Source organism: Stegastes partitus, unplaced genomic scaffold (assembly GCF_000690725.1).
Source record: "Stegastes partitus isolate 25-593 unplaced genomic scaffold, Stegastes_partitus-1.0.2 Scaffold662, whole genome shotgun sequence".
Lineage (NCBI taxonomy): Eukaryota > Metazoa > Chordata > Actinopteri > Pomacentridae > Stegastes > Stegastes partitus.
The window spans coordinates 132,592-147,930 of NW_007578393.1; the positions used below are offsets into that span (position 1 = coordinate 132,592).

At 39.7% G+C, this 15,339-nt stretch overlaps 1 protein-coding gene across 1 annotated transcript in view; it reads left to right on the plus strand.

Annotated features, from left to right (window-relative positions):
- Nucleotides 1-12,939, plus strand: part of f5 (coagulation factor V) — a 24,509-nt gene extending 11,570 nt beyond the window's left edge. Inside the window, exons 11-25 of the mRNA XM_008290248.1 lie at nucleotides 1,198-1,345; nucleotides 1,431-1,643; nucleotides 2,444-4,445; nucleotides 5,017-5,182; nucleotides 5,597-5,833; nucleotides 7,186-7,402; nucleotides 7,742-7,921; nucleotides 8,089-8,205; nucleotides 8,304-8,375; nucleotides 8,800-8,885; nucleotides 9,071-9,226; nucleotides 9,314-9,458; nucleotides 10,662-10,813; nucleotides 11,887-12,069; nucleotides 12,154-12,939. Of these exons, the coding sequence (XP_008288470.1) occupies nucleotides 1,198-1,345; nucleotides 1,431-1,643; nucleotides 2,444-4,445; nucleotides 5,017-5,182; nucleotides 5,597-5,833; nucleotides 7,186-7,402; nucleotides 7,742-7,921; nucleotides 8,089-8,205; nucleotides 8,304-8,375; nucleotides 8,800-8,885; nucleotides 9,071-9,226; nucleotides 9,314-9,458; nucleotides 10,662-10,813; nucleotides 11,887-12,069; nucleotides 12,154-12,300 (4,221 nt within the window). The 3' untranslated portion in view covers nucleotides 12,301-12,939. The remainder of the gene's footprint in view (nucleotides 1-1,197; nucleotides 1,346-1,430; nucleotides 1,644-2,443; nucleotides 4,446-5,016; nucleotides 5,183-5,596; nucleotides 5,834-7,185; nucleotides 7,403-7,741; nucleotides 7,922-8,088; nucleotides 8,206-8,303; nucleotides 8,376-8,799; nucleotides 8,886-9,070; nucleotides 9,227-9,313; nucleotides 9,459-10,661; nucleotides 10,814-11,886; nucleotides 12,070-12,153) is intronic.
- The last annotated feature ends 2,400 nt before the right edge of the window (nucleotides 12,940-15,339 follow it).

Consider the following 15,339-nt stretch of genomic DNA (forward strand, 5'->3'; position numbering starts at 1 on the left):
CGTTGAAAAACTTTACTTTCAACGCTGGCTTTGATTAATTAACATTTATGTTTTTGGCCCTAATGTAAAGCAAGATGTTGTATATTCAACAACTAACCTGTAAAGTTTTTGTAATCTTAGACAGCAACTAACTAAATCCTGCATTACACTTTTAAGATGTGTCACATCGTTTAGATAATTGATTTTAGTCACATAACAAATTAAAAAAATGGTGAAAATGGTTTTTAACTTGGCTGCAGACACTCGTCTTGAAGCAAAAACCTGACTTTTAAACATGAATAATGCACAAAGAATGTATTTTTGATAAATACTGAAGACGTTCTCGGAGATAAAGTTGCTGTGAGCATTTTAGAGTTTGCACATTAGTTGGCATCAGTGTTTATTTCCACTGTGTAAAGAAAGATGTGATATATTTGATGATGTACCTGGAAGGTTTTTGTATCCTCTGTGAGTGAAAAAAAAAGTTTAGCGAGCAGCTACCTACATTGATTACACTTTTAAAACTTGTCTCTCCTGTTAGATAATTGATTTAAACCTTAGAACTAAAAGTCACATTCATATTTGACATTAAAAAATAAACTATGAGATAAATATTCAATAGTATCCTGGGTTAGCACATCCTAACGGACTTCTCATACACCTGCACAGACATATAATCTTATTTTAGTGCTTGAAGACAGATTTTTTTAACATGAGTAAAGCACAAAGAGTGAATCAATTACAACTACTGGACACAATCCTGGAAAATAAAGTTGCTGTCAGCTTCCAAAAACCCTTAGTTACCATTTTCATCTCTAATATAAAGAAAGTGATTTTGTAATCCCATGTAAGAGGAGCAAACATGTTTAGTGAGCAACTAAATTGATTCTGTATTGCCTCTTTAAAACTTTAAATATGGATTATGCAGGATTATTATGGAGGTTTTTCATAAATATTAATAAAGTTACTGTGAGCATTGAGGAAAACCTTTTTTGTCACTCTTGAAGATTAGCTACCATCTATATTCTCATCTGTTGAGTAAAGAAAATACTATGTAGTTGATGACTGACCAGTAAAGTTTATGTAAAAGATTCTGTTAGATGATGGATTTTCAAACTTAAAAGTTAAAAGCTCAGAAACTCAAAGTTAAAATTCAAAAATTTGCCGCTGACATATAAAATGCTGAAAATTAATCCAGATTTTTGTTTGTTTCTGCAGCTAAAAGCAGACAAGGAGCAACATGCTGTGTTTTCTGTGTTCGATGAGAACAAGAGCTGGTACCTGGACGACAACATTCGTCAGTATACTGATCGATCCAAAGTCAACAAGGCAGATCCGGACTTCTATAAATCCAACGTCATGCACAGTGAGTTTATGACATGTAACATTTACAGATATGACATACGTACTCATATTTTCCTTTTCTAATATTTGTGTAAATTTCACCGCAGCGATCAACGGTTACATGTTTGAAAGCGGCCCGCAGTTGGGTTTCTGCAACGGGGAAGTTGCAACTTGGCACGTGTCCAGTATCGGAGCTCAGGACTACATCCAGACCGCCACCTTCTACGGACATACGTTTGAGCTGAACGAGAGGACGGAGGACTTTCTCAGCCTCTACCCAATGACTGGAGAATCCATCACCATAACAATGGACAACATCGGTCAGTTCTAGCAGACAGTGTGTCTATATGTCAAATACAGGGTCGGATTTAACCTGAGAAATATCCTGACAGGTTGCTGCAGGCATTAACAGATTTGGAGGGATTTGGAGATATTTCGCTTGTATCATATGTCTTCCTTTAGACTGATCACACATGTAGGTATTTAGTTCACTTCATTTTGTTCTTTCAATTTGTGTCTTTAGATTTCATCTTTAAAGGCTGTTTCCTCAAAATAAGTTCTTTCTCATACTGAGACAGAATGTCCACTTCAGTAGCACCAAGCTTTCCAGTTTCATTCCTTTCAAATATTATTGATTTATTTATTTGTTTTCACAAAGGGGTTTGGTCATGTATCATTTACAAATTGATTTTGTTTATAAAAACATGGCAAAAACTGATTTTTTGCTGACTACTGACAATGTTTTCTGCCTTATGGAGTGATAAAAAAAGATCCCCTCCACAAAAAATTAGAAGCTGGCTTCATTCAGTGTTTAGAATACTGTTATGGATATTATTGCCAGTTAGGGCATTTGTATGCATATATCTAATTTGATAGTCTTATTTATTAATACAGTACAACAACAACAACAACAACAAAAATCATTGCCTTATCGTAAATAATAGGGAAGTTTCATGGTGATCTATTGGTAGAAACGTATATTCACCTGTACTGTCTCCCCTTAACTATAATTCATAGAGACAGTGAATGAAGTAGTTGTTAATGCCACCATCTCTAACCTTTGCATGTCAAAAGGGACATTTTTTTAAAGGATGATTTTTATGCGTCTCTCTTGAATCAGGTGTCTGGCTGCTCGCTTCCCTCAATTCCCATGAGACAACCAAAGGAATGCATTTGAAGTTTCAGGACGTCGAGTGCTACCGCGACTACATGTATGAGTACGACTACGACGAAACGAAAACAAACAAGGAATTTACTGTGTGGAACCCTCTGAGCTTGGACGAAATAAAAAAAGAGGAGGAAGTAGTACAACCTGAGAAAGAAGCCCCGGCAGTGGTGGATATTTACACGTACGGATTTGCAGAAGAATTAGGTCTCAGGTCTCTGAAGAACAAAACGACCGACTCGGATGTGGAGCAGCTGGACCTCTCTTTCCTTGATTATGATTTTTATGATGGAGATGTGGCTGTCACCCCGAATTCCAAGAAGACAAAGAATAAAACTGAGACCACTAATCCAAAGACAGATGCACTAAATGGAACGTTATCTTCAAACTGGACAGATGTGGGTGGCCAAAACCTGACAAAAGTTAATTTGCAAAACCAAAGCATTAGTGAGAACACAACACATGTACAGAACATTAGTGCACCATTAGTTTTTGACAATTCTTCTGTGTATGAAACAGAGAACACAACTGGTTTTAACAACCACAATGTGTCGCTAAAGACTGACAGTATAACTGCAAATGGCAGTGCTTCTGATGTCGATAACGTTGCTGTTTCAGGCACAGAAAACACAACAGTATCCAACAATACAGCATCATCAGTGGTTGGAAATGCGTCTACAGTGGCTACCAATCTTACCACCGCATTGTCAGGAAATGCAAGTTCCACCTTGGAAAGAGTAAATGTGACACTGACTGGTGATAGTCTGACATACGTGGAAGTGATTTCGGTGGAGGACTCAGAGGAGACACTCATTCGAGGAGATGTATTCTCATACTCGGTGCCTTCGTCTGGCAACGACAAGACCCCAAACAGCAACACATCTGCTACTGCTCAAAGTCCAAAAAGAGAGGGCGAGAATAACACAAAAACGACGCTGTCAGCAGATGGAACAAACCATTCGTTGTCTCTTCCAGCACCTAACTCTGTAGAAGTTAACATCAGCAGCACAGGTGTACGAAACTTAAACATCTTCAGGTCACCGGTGGGAAGCACCAACAATGAAACCAACAACAATGACTCGTCAATCACTGGAGCAAAGCTGGATTCCTCTGGAGTCGTGACTGTCAATTCCAGCCTTGAAAATGTAACACACATTTCCCTCAATAATCTAACAGTAGATGTATCCAGATCAGATCCGTCATGGAGGAATAGTTCAGAAAGTGGGGAGAACGTCACAGCTCTTCTTGAGGAGTTGACTTATACACCTTCATCCAAGGAACTCAATGACTCAGTAAGCAGCGAAGAAGAACTGTTTATCTACCTTCAAGAAAACCAAACACAGGTTATTAAAAGCTCCTCAATCAAACAACATAGCCATAACTGGACTTACGAGGGAACTCATAAGATTGTGCCCATGGAGATTCCCGACCACATGAAGAAATACATTGAGATCCGTCAAACTGAGCCGCCTCCGACAAGGAAGGTAAAGAAGGTGAACATGCGAAAGAGACCTCAGAAGGGTCAGGGTATGAAAACAAAGAAGAGGAAGGACTACAAGCCTCAGGCCAGGACTGGTTTACCATTCTCCCCTCGCGGATTCAATCCAGGAATGAGCCCTCGCGGGTCTCGACCAATGGCGCCACAACTGATCTCTGATGAGGAGCAGCTGATCAACATGCCTGTCGTCATTGGTGTGCCACGGCCCGATTTCAGCGACTACGAGCTGTACATTCCCGGAGACGAACCGGCTCATCTCGGGCTGGATGAACAAGATGTGAAAGCAAATGAGTACGAGTATGTGATGTACAAAGACCCCTACAGTAGCCATGAAGAGATCAAGAATTTGAACCTGGACGAGACCACCAAGTACCACTTAAAATTCTCAGGCCCAAACGTCAAGACTTACTTTATCGCTGCAGAGGAGGTTGTATGGGACTACGCTGGCTACGGGCAGAGGTGAGAAAAGCTTCTTGGAAAATTGTTCAGTATAAACTAGGGGTGTCCTGAACCTGATCTTAATACAAGGACTGGGGCCAGTCACAGGAATTTTTTGTTAACTGGTATCAGCATAAACCTGTGCAAGATTCTTTTTTTTAAGTCTGTTGTTGCACAAAAACATAGCACAAAAACTGTAAAAGCAGCTGCCAAATATTCTACTGGGATGTAGGAATGCTGCCCCAGTCTATTCTATCTTTCCTGTTTGCTGGGCTGTGGTCAGTAAATCTCATAGAAGTCTTTATTTCGGTGGTCCTTTACTACCGTAATGTCCCAACACAGAAATACCCATCTCCTTGGGTCCCTACAGTATTAAACAATGACAGGTTCCACCTTGCTGCACAACCAGCTATGACAGCTAATCCCTAATACTTTAAGTGTATATTATTTAGGAAAGCAGTATGAGCAGACACTTAGTATTAAATAACTTGGATCAGATTGGAGCAAAAATGTACTTAATCAGAATATCACTGGTAAAAACACACCCGCAGGCAATCATAGCTAAAGTAAGTTCCTGTTTTTGACAAACGAGGCTTGATAAATCGCACCAAAACCAGCGAGAGACGAAGTTCACCAAGGTGGTTTTCCGAGGCTACATGGACAGCAGCTTCAGCACCCCTGACATCCGTGGAGAGCTAGATGAACATCTGGGCATCCTGGGGCCTCTCATCAAGGCTGAGGTTGGACAAAGTATCATGGTAAGGCTGCTAATATCAGCCAGTTTCCTTCTAGACATGCAACATTCTTTAATTCTCTGTGTGAACACTTAACATTCTCTATTTTGACAGTTTTAAAGCACCTTTCTGATGTGCAGTCCTTTCCATTAATCTGATGGTGTCTGAACATGTTAGCTTCATGTCTGAATGAGCACCCTGCTTACTTTTCTGTAAAAGTTGCACTGGTATCTTACTAGATCTGATCTAGTAACATTTTATTTTCACTTTCAGCACATCACAAGTGTGAACTGCATGTAGTTGCATTAACAAATAGAAATGCCCAAGTAACAGTAGTTTAAGTTGTATGAAGTGAAATGTTTGGAGAATATTTGCACTTTTTTTTCTATTAAAAAACATGACTGAGAGTGAAAGACATAATGTTCTTTTGTCTTGTAGGTGGTGTTCAGGAACAACGCCAACCGTCCATATTCAATACATCCTAACGGGGTTTCATATACAAAGCAGTCGGAGGGTTTGTCCTACGAGGACGGCTCCAAGTACTGGTACAAATACGACAACGAGGTCCAGCCAAATACCACCTTCACATATTTATGGAAAGTCAACTCTATGGTTGGACCAAAACCGGGAGAGTCTGACTGCCGAACCTGGGCCTACTATTCAGGCGTCAATCCTGTGAGTATTTGACTGTGAAAAGAAGATATGGAGAGTTAAGATACGATTAAACTTTATTCATCTTGAAGCAAATTCTTGTACCAGATGTTGCTCAGGAAAAAAAACAAATAACAGGATAAATGCAGTGCCTAAAAATGGTAAAGCAATAAGTACCATACATCAGTGAGATAAAACAAGGCAAGAATAGAACAGTAAACATAGAGACCGAAAAAGGAGGGAATGCCTATTTATATTTAGCAACAGTGGCAGTTGATCAAAAGGGGGCGCAGGGACATCCCCCCCACTGCTAATGACCAGATAAAAAGTAGTTCTCAAACACAATATTACATTTGAATTAATTATAACTAAGTAATCATAACATTTATAATAATGTTCATATTCTTTGTACTATTAACAGATTTAATATTAGTATTTACTGCGTGTTTACTAACTTTACATTCCCTGGATGCTGGGCACACATGATAGTGTGTGTAGCTCGAAAAACTTTTCGTGATCATGTGACCTTGACCCGGGCTCTGATTGGCAGCTGCAGATTTTCCCACGGGGTGCATAGAGAAGAGCCAAGTTTTTTTCAAATAACAGGACTCCAGACTGCATTTGTGACCTTTTTTTTTAAGCTGTATTAGTGTCACTGTAACCGGCACAGGGAGCTGCTGTGTTAACCACAGTGGTGGAAAGAAGCACTTTTACAGCTTTGGTGTACTGCAGTATTTACATTTTTTAATTTAAATGTATTTTAAAATTAGGTGTTCTCGTGAAAAGTGGAGCACACCTGCATTTGTTTTTTTTTTTTAGAAAAGATGGCGTGTAGAATACATGTAAGTTGGTTTAACCTCAGACAGATCTGACATGAGAATTCCCTAGTTTATTATTTTTAAAGTCATTTTTGGTCACGCACCTGTGGACAATTTAGAATCACAAATTTACCTCAACATGTTTTTGGACCGTGTGGGAGGAAGCCGGAGAACCCGGAGAGAACCCATGCTGCATTTGGAGAACATGTAAACTCCATGCGAACCGGCGACCTTCTTGCTGCGAGACAACAGTGCTAACCAACCGCGCCACCTTGCAGCCCCAGCTTGAATGTAAAAAATAATAATTTGATTGTGTCTGTAGGTGTGAATGTGAGTGTGCTTGGTTGTCTGTCTCTAAGTGTAGCCCTGTGATAGACTGGTGACCTGTCCAGGGTGTCTCCTGCCTTCACCCTAAGTCAGCTGGGATAGACTCCAGCCCCCCTTGACCCTAGTGAGGATGAAGTGGTGTGTAGATGATGGATGGATGGATGGATAATTTGATTATACTGAGAAAAATGCAATGTTTTCTCATTTTTTTATACTTGCTCTGGCTCATAGGAAAAAGATATCAGTTCTGGCTTGATTGGACCTTTGCTGGTGTGTCAAGAAGGAACCCTGAACAAGAAGTTAGAAGACACGAGGGAGTTTGTGCTGCTTTTCATGACATTCGATGAGTCCCAGAGCTGGTACTACGAGAAGAACCGCGAATTAATGCAACGGAAGACCAGAAGGAGAGTTTTGGAACCTTACTTGGGAGAGAACCTCAAGTTCCACTGTAAGGCTTTATGTACTTTTAACCTGTCTGAGCCCATATCATGCTTTTGGAGGTTTTTCCCTTTCCATTATTGTGTTATATAGCTGCTTTCTTGTGCAAATCATTACAACATATTGTCGTAAACCCCAGAAGAAAAAAAAAACAGAAACTTGTTAATGTGCAGAATAAAGGCTCCTATGTAACATGTAAGTTAAAGCTCACATAATTTATCCTGCTCATGACTCTGCACATGAGTTGCAGTGACTTCTTTTCAATGCATTGCAGTTTAATCAGCAACAGATAAATAATTCATTGGATCAAAAATTATATATATGATTTTTTTTGTTGTTGTTTCTTTAGCCATCAATGGAATTGTCTACAGCCTGAAGGGCCTGAGGATGTACACCAACCAGCTGGTGCGCTGGCACCTCATCAACATGGGTTCTCCCAAAGACCTACACAGTGTCTACTTCCACGGACAAACGTTCCTGCACAAGCAGACCACCAGCTACCGGCAGGCTGTTTACCCACTGCTGCCTGGTCAGAATACTTCTTTTGCAGCTTTTGTTCTTTCAAGTTTAAAGTAGAAGTCACAATCAAACAGCTTTAATGCAGAGAATAGCTCCAACATCGGCTGTATTGGAGGTCAGCAATGAAGGAGAGACAATATATTTCCCATTAATCACTTTCACAAACTGTCTTTGCAGGAAGCTTTGCTACTTTGGAGATGTATCCGTCCAAACCTGGCCTGTGGCAGCTGGAGACAGAAGTTGGTTTTAACCAACAGAAGGGCATGCAGACCCTCTTCCTGGTTCTAGATAATGGTGCAAAACATTTTAAAAATCATATATTTACAGTATGTTTTTCTGACCACACTTACATGTTGCATTTTATATTGAAACTTTGTTTTTGTGTCTCCCAGACTGTTACCGTCCACTGGGTCTGGAGTCAGGTAGCGTGAAGGACAAGCAGATCACAGCGATCAACACTAGAGGTAGACAAACCGCCTTTTCTGCACCAGTCACAATGACACAGTTCTGTGCTTCTGTACTTTTCTCAAGTTTTCCATGTTGTGCTACTTTCAGTGTCTGCTCTACAATATTCCAAAGGCAAATATTGGATTTTTACAGTGATGCAGATATGAATCACTAATTATAATCTCGTAATATAATATATATTTATGATTCTAAAATGAGCCATGCTGTACGATGAGCACTTTCACTTTAGCGTATACTATTATTTTTACACCTTACTCTAGTAGGATTTTAAGCAGGACTTTTAACTGTAATAGAGATTTTTTTTTTGTACTGTTGTATCCATACTTTTAGTACGAACAATGTGTGAAATTATTGAATAAATATTGCAGTAAAGCACAGTGAGCAACAAATTTATGAATGAGAATTTTTCCATCTTTGAAGGACACTGGGAGCCATATCTTGCCAGACTGAACAATGGCGGTAAATACAACGCATGGAGCACTGATCAGAACCACAGCTGGATTCAGGTATGTGGTGTGCACTATAAAAAAAAGAAAATAATTTAAAAATTTGGCAGCAGTGGCACCAGAAAAAATACATTAAGACACAAAACATTTCTGGAATTCTGTAACATTAAAAAAAACTGGTAAAGAAATAACAATAATAAACAAAAATAAAAAGTAATTTTATTACCATCTGCTTACCTGTGCAGGTGGACTTCCAGCGACCCGTTGTGATCAGTCAGGTGGCCACGCAGGGAGCCAAGCAGCTGTTCCAGTCGCAGTACGTGAAAAAGTACTCGATCTCCTACAGCAACGACCGCAGGAAGTGGATCTTCTACAAAGGCGACAGCAGGAACTTCAGGAAGGTGAGGAGAGTTTGATCTTCTACTTTACTGATGAAACAGCTGTGTGATCGCACTTGTTCACTCCTGTCTGTGTGTCTCTTCAACCAGGTGTTTGAAGGTAACAATGAGGCCTATCAGACGACCACAAACACCTTCTTTCCTCCTATGATTGGACGGTTCATTAGGCTCCACCCCATCGAATGGTACAACACGGCCACAGTCCGCATGGAGTTCTACGGCTGTGAGCTGGATGGTGAGATGTTACTATATATAAATATAAAATGTTAAATAAATGTTTCTGTATCCACACTTGCGCTAAATCAAGCTTCATGTCCTTTTAAAAGCCATGCCAACTTCTCCTGCATTGTTTTATAATTTCTCAAAATGTACAAAATCCACTTTTGTGCTCGAGTTCACGTTTGATTTATTTTGTTTGTTTTTTTTTTTAAACAAAATTGTTAAATTAAAATGAAACAAAAACATTTAAATTATTATTATTATTATTAGTCTCAAAGGCAATAATCAGGTCTTTGTAGAGTTATTCCATCTTAAATCATGATGTTTTGTATTACTGTGACATGCAGCTGCAAGAAATACCAGCAGTTGAATTCTGCATTGTCCATTTTTTGTTAATATGTGCTCAAAGATGGGACTTTTCATGACAACTTGTTTTTGGATTTCGACTCACCTATAATCAGAGATCTGCTTATCCAATACTGCAGACTCTGAATCAATGACAAAAAAATAAATAAAAGAGCAAGATGAGAGAATAATTAGAAGAAAAGTGATAAAAGATATATTAAAAGGACAAAATATAAGTTGAATTTCACAAAAGCAAAACAAGAAAAACATTTTTTAAAAAGGAAGTAGTAAATGATAGATCCAATAGACTAACATATGACAATGAAAAAGAAATAAAAGAATTTGAAAAAGATAAATAAAAACAATAGCCTTTCTTTATTTACAACTGCCATCTAGAAGTGAAACATAAGAACTGATAGAGAAATAAACTTTTTCATTTAAGCTTTAACTAATTTCTTAGTTATAAAAAAATCTGAAACTGTTGTTCCAAGTTCTGCTTTTCAAATTGGCGATAATACACTTGATCATGTTTAGGTTATTATAAAGCTTCAATTCTAGGAGGACATGTGCTGGGTGCCAGATTGTTGCCAATAGCACTCAGAAAGAAACACCACAGGAACAAGGAGAGCATGCAAACACTGCACAGACAAGTCAGACAGTAGGTTTGAACGATATGAAGTGCTTTAAGACAACATATGTTATGAACTGATGCTGTGTAAATAAAACTGAATTGAACTACTGCCCTTTGTATGCTTCATAAACATATCAATTTTCATAACAGTCAGACTTTTTTGATGTATTTTAAGTACTTAACTGAGTGTTATGACCAAGTTAAGGTTCCTGTAAATGCCACATTTCTGCTCTCGTGCTTCAGGCTGCTCAGTTCCCCTGGGCATGGAGAGCGGACTGATAGACGACAGTCGAATCACAGCGAGCTCCACGGCCTCCAGCTGGTACTCTGGATCCTGGAAACCTTCACTGGCACGCCTCAACAAACAGGGCACCATCAACGCATGGCGGGCGAAGGTAGGAAACCCAGTTCTGACATGACAGGTCACAAATTAGCAGCATTCAAGCAAATGTGTCTTTGTCACACACACAAAACAAAACAACCATGCATTTGGGTACTTTCATTGATTTATTCTGTGTCTTCTGAAAAAAGACAAAATTAGTTGAATCAAAAATGTTAATGTTTGGTTAAACTTCTTTTACCTCAGTGAGGTACTTCTGGCAGAGCACACTACTGCCACCACCATGCTCGACTGTGGACACTGACAGTTGTTTCCAGCTGCTTTTAATTCATTGCAAACCTGATTTCTATTGATTTTAAGTTGACTCTTGACCTTCCTGACCAGTTGTCTGTCGGCATCAGGTGATAGTTTGTGTTTTCTTCCTGATAGTGACACAACTGTACCAGGTACTTCATACTTACAAACTGCTGCTTGTGCAGATGATTTTAGGATCTGTAGCTGCTTTGAAATGGCTCCAAGTGACTTTCTTGACTCGTTCAAGATAAATATTTGCTTCTTTAGAGCTTTGCTGCCCTGCTCAGACTTTCCCACAGCAGTGTTTGTTGCTAAGTCTTATGAGTGAATCAAATTGATCCTAATTAAACTGCTTCTGAGGAGCCACCAGCAGTAGTCGATTGTACTCACCAACAAGTGAGGCACAAAAAAAATGTAAGCACAAAACTTTCTACACATCACCAAAACTGAATGAAGTTGCTGTATCTATGTTTTTGACCCAGCAGATTTGATCTTATTTCAAGAAGACCTGTAATAAATCTATGAAAGAACCAAAACGCGTAATTGTTTTTGCGACAAATATGCATGTTTCCATAATGCCATCATAGAAAATTAACAGTTGTGGGAGTCACTGGAAACTCAAGACTGCCATGACTTACATGGTCTTTACAAGTGTATATGTTAATAACTGTACATCAGGCAGAAACAGTGACTGAGTAACCTGCTAGCAGTATGGACACACCCACAGCCCAGACAACCCTCAAATGAAGAATTAAATAGCGTATAGATTGTATCAGCAGTTCAGAAATGTGTGCAAATGGCAACCTTACCATCTCTGCGTCCTCTGCTCTACAGTACAACGACATGGGCCAGTGGCTCACGGTGGAGCTGCCTCAGGTCAAGAAAATCACTGGTATCGTAACTCAGGGAGCCAAGTCTCTGGGCACAGAGATGTTTGTCAAGACCTACATCCTGCAATACAGCGACAACGGCATCCACTGGACCGACTACACCGACGATGAGGACCAGCCTTGCAGGGTGAGCTGCAACAAAAAAAACCACAGTGGAATTATAACATTGTGAAACCAGTTCTAAATTATTTCTTTCTCTCATCAAATGCAGTTATTTTTCGGAAACACAAACAACAACGACCACGTGAAGAACTACATCTTCCCTCCCATCTTCTCTCGCTTCATACGAATCGTTCCCAGAAGCTGGACGAGCTCCATCACCATGAGGATCGAGCTGCTGGGCTGCGACTTCGAGTGATAGAATAAAGACGGGGCAGGTCAAACATGCTCATATAAAGAGGTGTAGATATCAGGGGGGATATGTTACTGTCAATATTTACAGCGACTGCCAAAAAAACCATGAACCACTAACATAAAGAAGGAAATTTTAACCTAAAGTTGATGCAGATAGAGCCCCAAATCAGTGCATAAAAAAGCACTAGAATGCAGGAAATTAAGTCATCCACATAATATACACATGCAAACTTAAAAACACATGTAGGTCCACACATAAGCACATCCACTCTCACGCATACAGCCATGTGTATTACATATATAAATATACTGAGGCAGGCAAAAGCAAACACACACACATTTACTGCTTCGAGCATTTGTTAAACTCATCATACAGCCGGAGGAATTCAGCTGCTACATAAATTAGGACTCCTGCCACTGGGAAATTTCTTTTTTTTGTGTGTGCTAGACTTGCATGTTGCAATCAAGTGGGATGCAAAAAAGTTTAAACTGCAAGTGATTTGAACCATTTTTGTCACTAGTTTTGTGTGTTGTTGCATTTTTGAGTTGTGGCATCCTTCAGAAATAAACATGAATGAATGTAAATATGTAAGTAGAGATCATGTAATTTATTTTTTAATAAATACGATTCCCATTCTTTTTATTCGGTGTCCAGCTCAGTCATGTATGTCGACGCAGACGAATGTTTGCAAACGGAGAGCTCCGGCATGCTAACTATGAGTATGGGAGCCCCCGTATCTTCTCACGGTGTCTCCGAGGCGTCACTTTTAGCACCTTGGCTCATTCAGCGGCCACCGAAGGCCTTCCCAGCCAACAGACACGTGCAGCTGCAAACACATGTTGTGTTTATCCATTTGCTGAGCGTGTTAAACTGGGCGCTGGAGGTGTGAAAGTCTCAGCATGGCTGCGCTTCATGCTACTGATGTGTGAGGGCAAATTAACTTGCAGATAGTTTTATTAGACCTCTGGCTGTCTGGTGATGTCTGATGAGAACCAGCTGTTTGTCTTCCTGTCGCGCTGCTGTCGAAATACTGCAGATAATTATGACGTAAAGACATCCAGCTGCTCATTGCAGCACAACTTCTGGACAAAGATTCCACTTTGCACTTAAAAACACATGCAATATCAACCAGTATAGCAGCAGTTAATGTGCTCATCGTCTTAGCGTTAAAAAGTCATGTATAAAACAACCAATAGTCTCAGCTTTCAACTGTTAATGGCCACAGGTTACGTTACCAGGTCTGCAAAGTTCAGAAGTGTGCGTTAACTAAATCCCTGGAAAGGAAAGAACAGCGACCTAAGTTCTCATTTGCTTGTATTTTTAGAATTGTAGGATTCATCAAGCTGAGGAAACTACGTCAGCAAGAACCCAGCAAAGGAATAAAGGCAAATGTTTCATGACAGCTAAAACCCTCTGAACTCTAAAACTCTCGAAAGGAATGTTTTTTGTTTGTTTGTTCGTTTGTTTTTCACAAAATTACCAAAATTATCCAGTCAAAAACTAAAAAAAATAACATCTGATTTTTATTGTTCTGTCAGAAAAATGAAACAAATCTAAACTTAAAATCACAGCATCTCATCAAAGTCACACTTCTGCATGTCTCATTTAAGGTTTTGCCAAAACATTAGCTGTCTACTGACCAGATGATGTGAAAAAACAAAGCATTCCTTCATCTATGGCACATCCAATAAACCATTTCTGAGGAAGCAGCATTACTTTTCAGCTGAACTGCAGGCAGTGTTTTATAGAGTATGGAAACACAATAAAAATGTAAAATATCAATAGTATGTAGAGCTACCTTTCTTCCAGTATTGGTGCCACCTTTGGGCATTTGGAAAAATAGATACAGGTGGTGCAGTTGGTAGCACCGTTGCCTCGCAGCTAGAAGGTCACTGGTTTGCATCCCAGTGGGGGCACTGGGATCTTTCTGCGTGGAGTTTTTATGTTCTCCCCGTGCAGTGTGGGTTCTCTCCAGGTTCTCCAGCTTCCTCCCACACAGTCCAAAAACATGCTGAGGTTAATTGGTGATTCTAAATTGTCCGTAGGTGTAAATGTGAGTGTGCTTGGTTGTCTGTGTCTAAGTGTAGCCCTGTGATAGACTGGTGACCTGTCCAGGGTGTCACCTGCCTTCACCCTGAGTCGGCTGGGATAGACTCCAGCCCCCCACAACCCTAGTGAGGATTAAGTGGTGTATAGATAATGGATGGATGGAGATACATGTGCAGACAAAAACCAAACAGATAAAGAAATATCAACTAGTGAGCTGCCATCCAAAATCCGATTTTTAAAATGCACCTTAAATTCCTTCATCAGGAGACACAGTGATGTTCGGTTCACTCTGTTTAAGCTCAGTGTCGACTCACTCACTGCAGGCCTTTGTGCTGCGTCTTCATCAGCTGGGGAGGTTTGCTCTTTCCTCATTCAACTGACACCTCCATGAATGTCCTTTAACTTCACCTACTGTGGAAGACTGTGACTAAAAACAGCTGAAAGCTCTGACAAAAGCTAGTAAGTAGAGTTGAAATAATTTCTTTAGCTGCGTTGTTTTTTTGGTTTTTTTTTTATCACAGAGTATTTTGGGATGAAAACAAATGTTGGAGCAGCTGCAAGTGTGACGCTTCACCACCAGATGTCGCTCCGAGTTCACTTTGGCTGCAGAACAAGCTATCTTCCAGATAAAGTTTAGTCTGAGAGACTCCATCTGATAAGAGATCATATGATATAAGACAAGCAGACTTTCAAGGTCCTTCTGACTCACAGAGCAGCAACATGAAACTGGAGCTATGCAAATAGGACTTTTTTTTCCCCAACTCACCCGTGCAATGCCACATTTAGAAGTTAATTAATATTCAGAGAACTTGATTTTAACAAATATAAAGCAGATAAAGTTTCTGGTGAAAAAAAAATCACTATAATAATAATACTGTAAATCATTGTTGGAGCCATATTCAGGTCCTCCATGAGACTTTACAGGCTAATAAATAAATAAATACACATTTATATGATTATTTTTACTGCATTTTGTCAATTTGTATCTGTAGA